Here is a 14,577-nt window from a genome sequence, read left to right as displayed (position 1 = left end):
CATATTCTCTTACATATGATAAGTCAACATTGAAACACCTGCGGCTTTTAGTCAGGTGCGGCTAATGTATGTACAAAACAGGATTTTCCCCTGATTTTAGCTTGTGCGGCTAATATTCAGGTGCGCTTTGTAGTCCGGGAAATACGGTATATTTAATCTGTATGTTACTTTCTATATGCTATGCTAACGCTAAGCTAGCCAAGAGCTGAGTGTGTGCAGACTGCAGCCCTGCAGCCAGAGCCTGAACATCCACAGGTGACAGGCGTGTTTCTACAGCAGAATCACCATGACGACCGCTTTGAAGTGTCTGTGCTGGTTTCATCTTTGAGTAACAGCCCCAACACCAATCACAACAGAGCAGAAATATCTCCAACATGCACAAACATTTCACCTAAGCATGAATGAAGAGATGGCGGTGACTCTGACGCCAATGAGAACCCACTGAGAATCAGTGACATCGATATTGGACTCCCATCAGCACCGCTACAGAGTTCGATCAGAATTCATTCAAAACTTTTTCAGCAGTCGAGTTTTCAGACAGAATGAAAAACGGGATAAATGGTTTGCGACTATGATACGATATCCAGGCGGATACTCCGGACACTCGGCTAACCTGATGTATCGCTTCTTACGTCAGTATGACAGTTTTCAGCTTTGCTAGCATAATTAGCTCCCTACTCAAAATGATGACAAGTACATTAAAGCATATGATGGTTTGAGCAGAGCAAAAAGCCTGCACTGCAAACATCTCAAAGTCGGTTTAAAATGAAAGAAGAATCAAAATGCATACACAGAAAATAACTATTGTTTTACCGCCCGGCGAGCGAGCTGGCTCGGTGGAGGTTTGTGTTCTCGGAGGGCCTTTTATCACGATATCCAATAACGACTAACGACTCAGTCATTAATCGCATTTATGACGCTGCTCGTTTCCAACGGTTACACAAAGTTTTCATCAGAACCAGAAAAAAATCTGCTCACAGCATGAGGAGATGATGTGAACCTGCTCTGAAGCTGTAATATGAAGACACGCATGTGTTTCCTGATGCACGGAGAGGCAGTCGTGACAAAACTCCCTCAGCATGATGAGTAATATTAAACACACAGCTCTGTGTAGTGCATTCAAATGTCTGCATGTAATGACATGCAAACACCCAGTAAAACCAGTAAGCCCAGAGTTTAACGTACACGACTCATTTCGGTCAGATTTACACAGACGGCAGCTCCTTTTAATCAGGTGCAAAGAAAAAAGCAGAGCATTAACGCTGACTGGCAAATAAGAATAAAAAAAAAAAACACCAACCGTCAGTGACACCTCAGCTCAGCGGCTGCTGTGGGACTTATTCCATCAGATTCAGCGATCAATGCCGTGAAAAAGGAGGTGAAGTCTACACGTCACCTAAATAAAACACCTAAAGGATCTCTCGGGCAGCGGCGCTCACCTCATGGTGCGGAGGTCCCAGCCTCGTATGGCCGTGTCGTTGGCTGTGGCGAGCTGGCTGCAGTTGTGGTGGGGGCTCCACTTGCCGGAGGTGAACTTCAGCTGACCTTTACCCTCGAGGGTGGCGGTGCTGGAGACCTGCGAAGGAACGGGGGCGCCTTTGTTAGCGGGGACGAGAATTCATCTGTACGTGTGTGACAGGTCGAGCGGAGCAGTTCATTAAATCAGCATAATGAGGCTTTATTAGGAGTCATTTTCTCTGCAGGCCGCTCTCAAAACTACAATCGCTCGCTAACAACTGTAGTAATATTTGGGGTATTAGTGGCACGCCAGCATCACGCCGGCGTGTACACTCCTGCAAACACACCTCAACTCGTGCTGTTGGAGTTACACTGATTCACTATTCGTTTAAAGACTCTAATAATAATCATTTCATAGTATCTGCATATAAAGAAAGGCTGTGCAGTTTGATGGGGGCATGTCTGCGCACGGCTTTTTAGCCTCGTTTAGCTTCACATGGTCCCGTCATCAGTTATTAAGTCCGCTGTCCTGAGACGTGTGTCGGGAACAAGTTACAGATTTAATTTACTGGAAAAAAGAGGAAGCTGAGAGGGAGACAGACCACATGCACAGGAGGAGATCAGGGCAGAGTGGACACACGTGGGGACACAGCTGGACAGAATCTAACCAACATGATCACACACAAGAGGGACTGTCAAAATAAAACAGGAAGTGACTAACACAGAGACCAGACTAAGACATATGACCTTGACAAAACAACAGTGGAGACAGACACGGGGACATGAAGGAGAACCAACATCAAACAAGAACCGAGAACTAGAAAATAAAAGTGATAAAACTCCAGAAGTCCACAGGCGTCAATCTGGGCTTTGATATGTTGCTTTGTGATTCGAGCTTACGTTATTGCCCCCCAGCACAACAAACACACTGAAACAAAGTTCCTCACACCGCAGATCCAGATTTCTACTTTTTATGAAGAACACATTATGAGAAATATTAAAACGTTATAGATAATTACCAAAGCTTCTTTCCAAAAACAGTTGGATGTCGACCTCGTCTGTCAAATAACAAACACGTGTCTTTTCCAAAACTCTCTCCAGCTCCAGGAATTAGCATTTAAAAGCTGTTTGAAAGTATTGAAGTATTGAAAAGCCTGATTCTTTCTCCCATCATTGTTTCGCCTCCTCTGCATCGTCCTTGGTCAAAGTGATGCTATGATACAGTTTATGACGAATCTTTTGGTCCTAACAGAATCATGCACATCAGTGACGTTCTGTCGCGTCCACATCCTTAAACCTCTTTCAGAAATATAAAAGTCCTGCTTTCCAAACACAAACGTCTGAGTTCCTTCCACCATCCTGCATATGGAGTAAGGTTGGACAAATTTATCGACCATTGATGACAGACTGAGCCGTTCGCCGAATGGTTTTGCAAGAGGGACTTATGTATTTCCCGTCAGTAAGTTAGCTTCAACCAACATTATTAGAAAAAATAATCTGTTTTAAAGCACGCTCTTGCAGCTGCGAACACATGCACCCTCCTCAGAGTGCGCTGGCTGAAAAGCTTTTCCACAGCTTGTTGAGCTGCATGCAGCTGCAGGATTGCTCCACCCATCAAAAAGTCACCTGTGTGAATACAGTGGGGCAAAAAAGTATTTAGTCAGCCACCGATTGTGCAAGTTCCCCCACTTAAAATGATGACAGAGGTCAGTAATTTGCACCAGAGGTACACTTCAACTGTGAGAGACAGAATGTGAAAAAAAAAATAATCCATGAATCCACATGGTAGGATTTGTAAAGAATTTATTCGTAAATTAGGGTGGAAAATGAGTATTTGGTCACCTCAAACAAGGAAAATCTCTGGCTCTCACAGACCTGTAACGTCTTCTGTAAGAAGCTTTTCTGTCCCCCACTCGTTACCTGTATGAATGGCACCTGTTTGAACTCATCATCTGTATAAAAGACACCTGTCCACAGCCTCAAACAGTCAGACTCCAAACTCCGCCATGGCCAAGACCAAAGAGCTTTCGAAGGACACCAGGAAAAGTATTGTAGACCTGCACCAGACTGGGAAGAGTGAATCTACAATAGGCAAGCAGCTTGGTGCGAAAAAATCAACTGTGGGAGCAATCATCAGAAAATGGAAGACATACAAGACCACTGATAATCTCCCTCGATCTGGGGCTCCACGCAAGATCTCATCCCGTGGGGTCAAAATGATCATGAGAACGGTGAGCAAAGATCCCAGAACCACACGGGGGGACCTGGTGAATGACCTGCAGAGAGCTGGGACCAAAGTAACAAAGGTCACCATCAGTGGCGGGAGTTGAAAGTCCGTGTTGCTCGGCGACAGCCCCAAAACATCACTGCTCTCGAGAAGATCTGCATGGAGGAATGGGCCAAAATACCAGCTACTGTGTGTGCAAACCTGGTAAAGACCTATAGTAAACGTTTGACCTCTGTTATTGCCAACAAAGGTTATGTTACAAAGTATTGAGTTGTATTTTTGTTATTGACCAAATACTTATTTTCCACCCTGATTTACGAATAAATTCTTTACAAATCCTACCATGTGAATTCATGGATTTTTTTTTCACATTCTGTCTCTCACAGTTGAAGTGTACCTCTGGTGCAAATTACTGACCTCTGTCATCATTTTAAGTGGGGGAACTTGCACAATCGGTGGCTAACTAAATACTTTTTTGCCCCACTGTATATCGCCCAACCTTAATATGGAACAGGTACCAAGTCCACAGCTGTCTTATAGCGCTGGTGCAGAGCCAGGGTGATTTGAGCAGATCTGTCCAGATGTTTAAAGAAGATTAATCCATTGTCTGGATGTCTCAAGTACTTTTATTAACACAGTCGAGCAGGGATTAGAGGGTCGAGCCCGAGAGTCTCGCAGAGTTTCTGTATTTGCAAAACTTCAAGTTTGATTTGAGGATATTTTCATCATAGAAGAAAACAGCCAGAAGACGCGTTCCTCATCTTCGCACAGTGGTTTGTTCTGCTTACAACAACACTGAACACGCTTGGTTTGAATCTGAACGTCCAGAAACCGTCACCGGCATGACGAGAGCACGCCAAAGCTCGGGCAAAGCTGCGGCGATGAGCAGAGTAACGCTGATTAGCTCGAATGCTGCTCTCGATAGCGCAGCTCACCCATCAGTGTAAAATTTAAGACTGATAGCTGAAAGCCAAATCAAAGGGCTTTAAAGACTGCAATTGATTGCACCGTCTTTGGTTTTTAACACAAACACATTAAAGTGACAAAATGTCAGCGGAGAGGAGCTCAGCTGAAAGGCGGCAGGTTAAACTGCAGCCGGCGACGTATATTTATCAAACCTGCTGCACATACTTCACACGGCAACAATGAAGGTGAAATGAATCAAAGTCAAAATACTTCAAGGACTCTGAATTATAAAGCGTATCACTTCATCGGCTACTTTAAAAATGGAATCCAATTAATTCAGCGGGCCGCTTTGGAAATGATTATCTTTCCTTTAAACTGCGATGCATCCAACAATTCAAACAGCAGCTCTGCACCGCTTCATTTTTCTCTGCTCTATCTGCAGGTTTTATCCTCACCCCCTCCACCACCCCTGCCTGTTGGAGCAAGGATCATCGATCGGCCCGTCACCGCACAGCGCCGCGGTACACTCTCATTATTTCAGCTAGAGAGGACAAACAGAGGGAGGCAGAGCGAGGAAGGCCGGCTGAGCGGGGAGGTTTGAAGGAAGGAGACCAAAGTAGGCAGAAGGGGAGAAGAAAGGGAGGAAATCTAAAGACAGGAGCTGAGGAGGAGGGGAGGAAGAGAACAAAGAGGAGAGGAGCACGGCTTCCTCCGCGGCCTTGAAAAATATTTCCACGACTATTTCATGAATGTCCACTCGTAAACCTCGGCTTCTCAGTCTATGAAAAATATCATTTACACATTATTTGTAACCAGAGTTTCCACGCCGCAGCCGTGTCCATGCCGCAGCCGTGTCCATGCCGCAGCCGTGTCCACGCCAAATCCTCAGCCTCAAAAAGGAAAAGCTGGACACCGCCATCGTGACATCACTCGCCTTATGTCAGAGGCACCGGAAACAGACTGCAGATAAAACAGACACGCCTACAGTGACGTCATGCTGTAGGTGCTCAACGTTAGCATTTTGACCGACAACACTGATCATCGCCTCACCTGTCAGTGGGCGGGACCCGTCACAGAGCAGGTGAACATTTTGTCCTCAGAGTTTATGTCTGAAGCAACGTGAGGTGTCGTGAGGATTTGGCTGTGTGGGCGTTCCCGGTCGGCAGGGCTCAGCATCCATCAAAGACGGTCCAAAGGTCCAAGGAAAGAACGGCGGCGAGTCACGGCCGCGGGGAGCCGAGGCTGGCGCATGTGCAGACGAGCTGAAAAGGTTCATGCTGGTTCTGATGGACAGGTGTCAGGACACACTTACCTGGAGAACACCTGTCACCAGGATGCATTATGGGAAGAAGGCGAGCGGACGGGGGCAGTGTGATGCTTTGGTTGATGTTCTCCTGGGAAACTCCTTCCGTCCATGTGGATGTTTGACATGTAGCAAATACCTAAGCGTTCCTGCAGACCATGTACGCCCGCACACGGACACGGTGCTCCCTGATGACACTCTGCCATAAAGCAGAAATGTTTCAGGAATAGTTTCAGGCGTTGACTTGGTCTCCAGTGGAGCATCTGTGGGATGTGCTGATAAAGTGATGGGTGTATATCCAGCTGTATCACACAGACACCTGCTAATCAATAAGATCCACATAAAATCACTCAAACTGGAGCACAGCCTCTGGGAGGGTCTGTTAGTACAGTGACCTCACAGCAGCCATATTACTGGTCAGATGATGTCACCACAAACGCTCCGAAAGGCTCCAGCAGCACAAACACAGCGTTCCACGTAGCTTTTTTAGCGCTTGGCTTTCACAACAACGTAGCGTCGGAGGACGTGTTGCCAGCGCTCTTTAAACAAGCATGAAATAAAGTCTCCTTCTTCCTGCGAAGCGATTCCTCTCCCAAATGTGCAGACAGACTCTGAGCTCTTCAAAGAGCAGACGCGCTCCCCAACTCAAGACTCTGGAAACCCGTCCAGCAGCACAGCCGGGGCGCCGTGCATCCCAGGTTCCCAGCTTTATTAGCACACTAACCAAATTAGGGGCCCTAACAAGGCAGCACAGACAACACTGGGGGACGCATTCATTTAGGACGCAAGCGGCACTAATGCAGAGCTATCTGTCAAAGCGGCGCGCAGCCGTGCCTCCTCTGCACGCCGAGAGAGCATTAGTGTGCGTTTGTGGAGCAGATGTGCAGGACAAGGTGTGTGTGAGTCAGCCAAGATGTTTTCACTCAGTCCCACCAGCTGGGCTAATTGATGAGCGCCACACACACACACACACACACACACACACACACACACACACACACACACACACACACACACACACACACACACACACACACAGTAATCTAGCACAGGCCCTGGAGACAGACATGGACGCTGCAGCTGGACATGCTGGAGATGAACACGCCACCATGTGACAGACAGGCACCGAAGGAATCCCTCTCTCCTCATCGGGCTTCTTTCCCGATCGCTGGTTCCATATTTGATTATTGTGTCTCTACTTCAGTTCCAGGTGACTTTAGGTGGATTAGTTTCCTTTAGTGTTCCCTTTAGTGTTCCCTTCCTCCTCCGTTTAGTTGTGTCGGGTTGTAAATGTATGTGTAGTTAACTTCCTGTTTTATTTTGATAGTCTTTGGTCTCTTGTGCTTTGAGATTACTTCCTTGTTCCTGCTCTGTATCCTCCCGTCTGCCTCTCATCATCATCATCTTATGAACACCTCAGTTGTCTCCTTGCCCTCTGCCGTGTCCTCCCTCTAGGTCGTGGTGTTCCGTGTTTTCCGACTGTTGAAACTTCCTGTCTGTGAAACACAAAGATGCAAACTCTACGCTGAACGTGTGGAATATGTGCCGCCCTTCATTTTTGATGTACAGGGAGCATCTTCCACTTATAGAGCATTAAACATTGACTTGAGCTGGTCTTGACCTCCAGACCTGGGAAACTGAGGTAGCCTGCAGATACGAACTTCCCCCCGGGACAGCATCCTGCAGGAGTCTGCAGGTCCTCCTGCGACGTGTCCTCCTGCGACGTGTCCTCCTGCGACGTGTCCTCCTGCGACGTGTCTGTGGAGGCCATCGGTAATCGGTGAGGATGATTTGAAGCATTTCTAACCTGATGGTAAATGGACTGGTTCTTATATAGCGCTTTTCTACTCTATCTGAGCACCAAACTTTATACAACTAATTCATTCACCGAATCAGGCCCTGGAGATGGACGCTGCAGCTGCAGCCAATCACACCCATTCATCCCACAAGCACTTCTTGTGTGCTTTAAGTGCTGAGTATCTAACATTCATACACATTCACACTCCGATGGATGCATCGGAGAGCAACATGGGGTTAGTATCTTGCCCAAGGATGTTTGGCATGCAGACTGGAGCAGAACCACCGACCTTCTGGTTAGTGGCTGATCTTCTCTGCCACCTGAGCTACACCCCACACACACACACACACACACACACACACACACACACACACACGCCCATGATAATGACGTGAACTGACTGTCCCGTCAAATCAAACACACTCACCTGCCACTTTATAAGGTACACCTGCTCAGCTTCTCATCAACTCAAACATCTAATCAGCCAATCACAGGGCAGAAACTCATGCTGAAGATGACCTGTTGCTCCTCTGCCCGGAGACCTGTCCCTACGTCTGATTGGTCAGGTGTTGCTGGTGAATGCAGCTCGACTGATAAACCCTGGAACGACTTCTCCAACAGTGCAGCTCGTGAATGACCACACACACACACACACACACACACACACACACACACACACACACACACACACACACACACACACACACACACACACACGCCTTTATGTGAATCACTAAACGAGTGCATGAATCACTAATGACTCATCTAGAATCATCGCTCCGGATGGAACAACACACTCATGAAAGCCGGGGCCGACCCACGCCGCCGCTCTATTACTTCTTCCGCGCGCGCCCGACGCACGCCATTATTTCCAGGCTTTAAACACATAATGGGCCTTTTGAGGGCAAAGCTGGCAGGTTGGAAGACTGAGAGCTTACAGTGAAGAGCCTCTTCACCCTGCATTAGGAAGGTCCACGCACGATTCAGCCACACACTTGACGCTTTATTTTTACTGCAGTGAAAGTCTCGAGTGTGAGGCGTCTGCAGCGTAACAGGGGATCCTGGTCTGAAGTGGGTTCTCCCAGTTTGCACTGGTAGAACCAGAAGAGTCCAGGACTTCTCTCCTTCACAGAGCTCTTAACTCTGCCCCTCGTGCTTCACTACATCCGTGAATCTTCTCTGAGGTCTTCCTTCATCATGTTTTCTCCAATATAGCCAGTCTGACTGTGAGCATCGGCAGCTCGTCCACCTCTGCAGGCTCTCCTCACTGTAAACGCTTCTCTGATGAGTTCACGGACTTCAGGTCAAAGTTCTAAGTGTCAGAATGACGGATTATCTGAGGCATGGAATAAATATCTGAGTAAACCGTATATGAGACCGCAGACCGGCCTGTGCAGGCCTCTAACCTCTAACTTGCATGAGCTAACGGTCACTGCAGTGCATCACAGTGCAGAGACAGACGCCATCACAGGGCAGGAAGAAGACGCCAAAAATGGATCCAGGAGAAGATGTGAGACGATCCACCCAGAGCACGAGGCCGGTCACTAATCTGCTGCTGCCTGGTTTGGATTACTGGCTGTGGAGAAGTCCTGATTTTCAGTTTCACGTCCACGCTGAGTGGATTCTCTTATGAAGGTTTCAGAGCTGCAGGACGTTACAGGAAAACAGGCGCTTGAACCGCGACCGCGGTGGGTAAATGAATAAACGAGGGGATAAAGTTTATGCAACAATTCTGATTTCATCGTCTGTTAACACAAAACAACGACTAACTAAAGCGTCATTAACGAAAGTCGGTCTTACTGAAGCAGCAGAGCGGCGTCCGCGCGCGCTTCGAGAGACGCTGGGCTTCACGCGTGGTGTGTAATGTTCCTCACACATACATCAGGTTGTGTACTGCAGCGCCTGTAAGTGAAACTTAATGTATAACTGCAGCAGCTCTACTTCAGTGAACTGTGAAAGGAGATGGAGCGATTTCCCTCGTACGTATTAAACAAGACTATTACTGTCACAGCAGGAGCAGCTTGACCAGAATAATATTAAAGCAGCCACAGTGCACGTGTGTGTGTGTGTGTGTGTGTGTGTGTGTGTGTGTGTGTGTGTGTGTGTGTGTGTGTGTGTGTGTGTGTGTGTGTGTGGCAGGATGAATAGTGGACGCTGTGCTGTTGTCGCACACAGGGAGGATGTGTGCGTCTGATAACACCAGGACGATATGGCAGTTATCAAATAATGAGTTAGCTATTGTGCGATACGGCGTGCGTGCCTCTGGTTTACAGTTTCCTCACCGTGGCCTGTGTGGAGCTCTCCTGCAGGTCCCAGAGCAGCGCATGGTTATCAGCCAATGAAATCATGCGCTTGCCGTCCCCCATGGGCTCCCACAGCACGCTGTACATACACAAAAGACACACAAACACAGAAGCACAGGGCCACAGTCAAATCGAGCGCAAACATGCTGCAGACACACAGGGGGCGGGGTCTGTGACATCCGCAGCGATGGTCACACAGCTGTGTTCTGCATGTTTAAAGAAGATGAATGTGTTTCAAAATCATTTGTAGTAAAAAAATTTATAAGAAATCAGTTAAAATAATAAGGATTGACCTCGAAACCTGCAGTCCCTCTAGTGTCCAGCAGGGGCAGCAGGGGGTCGGTCCCCACAGACTCATGTTAAAACTTTAGAGCAGAAACAAACATGTTTACAGCCTGATGCACAAACTCTTTGGACTCTTAGATCATTTCCTCTTTCACAACAGCTGTTTAAGGCTTAAATCTTGCATTATTAGCGGCGTGGCCTCTTTGACTGACAGCTGCATGGCGACACAGGCAGCTGTCGGTTGCCATTGGATGTTGGTTGGACTTTTGTTTTATGCTGCCCTCCTTTTTACTTACAGTTAGTCATTTGTGTTTGAGTTCTTTCTTCTTTTCCCCCGACCGCCTGACTCACCTTTATTCTTCCCACCTATGTCTCGATTGCTAACTGACCCTCTGTGCACACCAGTCTGTTTACTTCCTGTGTCCATCACGTGTTTCTCTTCTTCTTATCTTTGTCACCATCTGACCATTCGGATCAATAATGCGGCTGCTGTGAGTTTACCTGTACCATCCATGAAGTGTCAGCTCATATTAGCACGTATCTCTGGCAGTGAAACCTCAAACATGCTATTGTTGGTGTGGATGACATCACAGTGGTTGCTTGTACTTCCAGCAAACAAAACCAACTTCAGGTTCTTTGAATCTGCGTTTAATGGTGTCAGGAGTTTTGAGGAGCAGAGCAGAACCATCAGCGGTGATTTTCTGTGTAGCAGAGCTGCGATACGCCTCACTCCTCCGTGCCATGGAGCCCTGTTGTTGTCTAAACTATTGAAAACCCATCAGTGAGTCATTCTGTTGCACTGGGCTACACGCTCCTTTGTTAACATAAGCTCGCTGTAGTTTATTTTGAGCCAAATCCACACCGCTGTTCTGCTGCCACCAATACTCACCGGAGCGCCAAACTGGTATTGACCTACCCATTTACAGAAAAACCAAACACACCAAACAGAAACAAAAGAAAAATAATACCTTTAAAAAATGCCAAATCCTTTAATCCGCCTGTCGGGTACAAACAACCAGAGCCGGATGCTGGAGGCAGATTTTTAAATAAAGCTGGAGCGAGGCTGTAGTCACGCTTTAACACAATTTAGGGTGAACTCATAAACCAGCTGTTCCCAGCAGGTGGCACTATGACGACTGTGGTATTCCTGCCTCTCCGGACTCTCAGGTGCTCATGAAACATGAACGCCTCCAGCACAGCTTCAGCCAGGTAAAACCTTTGGTGCACTCTGCTTCCAGCATGATTAGCCTAAATAGATCGTGACAAGGTATCACGTGCTCTCCTACAGCAGCTTTGCATGATCCACAGGTCATAATAATCCTTCTGTATCTCACACTGATCCTCAGCACAGCCCCTCTGAAACAAGCAGCCTTAGCTCCTTCTTTAAAGACAACTCTCTTCTGATTGGCTGTCCCGGTATGCCAGCCGTACCCTCACGGTGACATCACGCAGTGTGTGTTTGATTGCTGAGCATACGCTCATCTCATTATTAGAAACCCTGGCCATGTTTAAACTCGTACAGGTGAAACTCCTCCCACAATTTAAGTTTGGACGCTCTCATCGTGCCACGCCCCTCTGGCCCCTCTGAAGCACGGCTGCTACTCTGACATCACTCACACGGCACACAAAGTTTGTGTTTGCGCGTCCATAAGGCCTCCTGAGTGCTCACGGTGCTTTGAACCGCTATGAGAAGGCACGCGCTGAACTTCAGATCCATCTCCTCTGAACGTCCCTCCGGTGTCTCAGGGCGTTACCGTGGATCCCCACGCCGACAAGTGCAGGGACCATCGGGACAAGTTAAAGATGGCAGCAGTGCCGAGACCAGTCCAGAGGTGCACGAGTAGGTGATCTGATCAAATCAGCATCAGGACTTTCTGATCACACTCATAAAAAGGAGAAAAAAGCCCATTAGTGCACTTTAAACGCTGCTCTGTGAGTGCTCTTAGTCACATTAGCAGCTTTCTGCACAACAGCCACGAGAGTGACAAAAGCACATAAGCTCAGCCCGGTGAGCACAGAGGACCCAGTTCTGTCAGTCTACTCTGCAGCAGTAAAGTACAGTAGAGCGTTTACTGCACGCTTTGATTCCTCCTGCGCACGCCCGTCTGCAGAGTATCGACCTTTTGCTGCAGCTTCTTTAGGCGAGCCTCTCCTCTGCGCTCTACTTAAACTCTGTATTCTGGAGAGACCTTGCACACCACACTAACTGTTGTTCATCATTCCCTGGATACTTGTTTGCTTTTGTTCCCTCCTCTTAGTTTGGATGGTTTAGCAGCTAAATCGAGACAGAAAGCGACCGCGTGGTCAAAGAAAGACGACAGCCCGAGCGAGAAAGCTCTGCTTTTAACCCGAGTCCTGCCAGCTCTAAAAGCAATGTGTCAGTGCAGTCAGAGACCTGGCAATAAGCTAAATACAACCTTGGCCGGGAAAAGCTGCTATATGCTCGTTAGGGTTTTGATTTAGTGTGACTTTTCAGCTGCGTCTAATCTGGGTTAGAGGATGTAAAATGTCAGCAGCGCGATGCAGACGTGGTCTGGCTGAAGATCTGGATGTCTGTCACGGCTAGAGAACCGCTGCGATTAGAGCTTTACTAAATGATGCCATTTATTTAAGGAGTTCATCAATTAGACAACTTCATTTCCTTGGACTCATCTGTCAGCGGCAGCAACAATGCCAGCGTTTGAAAAGGAGAGAGAGGAGGTGAGAGTGTTCAGGGGAGATAAAAGAAATGACAGGGGAAAGGAGGGGAAGTTAAAGTTTGCTTTTGGGCTTAATCCAGGCTTCAAATACGCACAGTGCTATTAGAAAAGGTGGAGCAGCGACAGAAGGAGGGAGGGGAGTTTATAAGGGCTGTGAAATCACAGCTGCTGAGGGCGGCTTTTACTGCCCTCCTGAGGAGCAGCGAGTCATGGACGCACTCACAGCACGCAGCCTTCGTTTTGTCATTTAGGAGCACTTCACACTGACTCACAGTCAGACCCTGCAGCCTGAAAGGGAAGATGGTTTTCTAAATCTCCCTTAATGCATTTCTCACACTCGGTGAAGAACCTGTGCAGCAGGCCACCTTCAAAGGCCGGACAACTAAATGTAGCCATAAACAAACTGCATCGCTAAACGGTAGGCTGAGCAGATCACAACAAACTACAAGTGAAAACAAAGATGGGCCATAATCTGGAAACACTGCATCTTACAGGACAGCAGAGCACGAATATATCTGCATCCATCCACGGTGCAACAGCTCATCACATGATGCTCATCCTGGATTATTCTTAATCTTCACTGATAACACTTCACTGTCCGTCCACTGTTTAGAAACAGAGAATATGCACTGAGGTAGTAAATACCAGCAGCACGTATCACACCAAGTAATCTTTCCACATGAATAATCCTCCCAACCAAGTTCTTTAGTATGTTTAATCTCAATCTAAAAAAAACCAAAACGTAAAACTGAATTCACTATCCGGTCGTTAAGTCTGACGTCACTAGTAGAGATGGACCGATCCGATATTACGTATCGGTATCGGTCCGATACTGACCTAAATTACTGGATCGGATATCGGAGAAAAATAAAAAATGTAATCCGATCCATTAAATATCACGAAAGCACCTCACAAAACTTGCAACACGCCGTAACTCACCTCAGAACGTTAGCATGTCGGAGCAGTATGCATCGCGTGATAGAGCGGCTGTGGCATGCGGGACCTGTCGGTGGTCTGGATAGCATTTGGAGCTTCGCTAGCAACCCGGCATTTCATCTCTGACAAAGTTATCCCGAGAGAAGTAAAGCAAGTGTGTAAGTCCATCTCTGAATGTTTGTAAAGCATTCCTGCATTAAGCTTAACAAACGATATATGGAGCGACTGCCTCTTCTTGCTGCTACTTCAATCATGAAACTGCTTAATGATCAGCTGATCGGCTTTTCTGTCGCGAGTCCGTGTCTCTTGTTTGCTTTTGGCCCACTTTGCACCAGAAAGAGGAAACCACGTTTAAGCTTGATCAGCTGTTGTTAGAATGTATTTAATATTACTTTCTACTCGAGGATCTTTTTCTACGTAGCTGACGGCTGGTAACTGTGCAGGGGCGGATCTAGCAAAGTTTAGCCAGGGGGGCCGATAGGGCATTAACAAGGAAAAGGGGGCACAAAGACATACTTTTCTTTCTTATTCTCATTTAAAATGTCTAGCTTTTAATAAATAATTATCTGACACCCAAAGTTTTAATTTGATGTAAAATGAATAGAAGTCCATTACTGTATATAGTAACTATTAAGTCTAATATATATACCCTAGTAAGCTAT

The 14,577-nt window shown here is 47.1% G+C and overlaps 1 protein-coding gene across 2 annotated transcripts in view; it reads right to left on the bottom strand.

Annotated features, from left to right (window-relative positions):
- The window catches only part of eipr1 (EARP complex and GARP complex interacting protein 1), a 52,341-nt gene that overhangs the window by 21,042 nt on the left and 16,722 nt on the right, over positions 1-14,577 (bottom strand). Inside the window, exons 5-7 of one of the 2 annotated variants that reach the window (XM_085390606.1) lie at positions 9,975-10,074; positions 7,524-7,652; positions 1,440-1,576 (exon numbers count right to left, since the gene is read on the bottom strand). In XM_085390606.1, the coding sequence (XP_085246732.1) occupies positions 1,440-1,576; positions 7,524-7,652; positions 9,975-10,074 (366 nt within the window). The remainder of the gene's footprint in view (positions 1-1,439; positions 1,577-7,523; positions 7,653-9,974; positions 10,075-14,577) is intronic. The other variant, XM_085390607.1, reaches the window with a different exon arrangement.

This window comes from Rhamphochromis longiceps, linkage group LG19 (genome assembly GCF_057381845.1).
Source record: "Rhamphochromis longiceps isolate RC_006_pf linkage group LG19, R_longiceps_female_GT1.1, whole genome shotgun sequence".
NCBI classification, from domain to species: domain Eukaryota; kingdom Metazoa; phylum Chordata; class Actinopteri; order Cichliformes; family Cichlidae; genus Rhamphochromis; species Rhamphochromis longiceps.
This window is presented reverse-complemented; position numbering and strand designations above follow the sequence as displayed.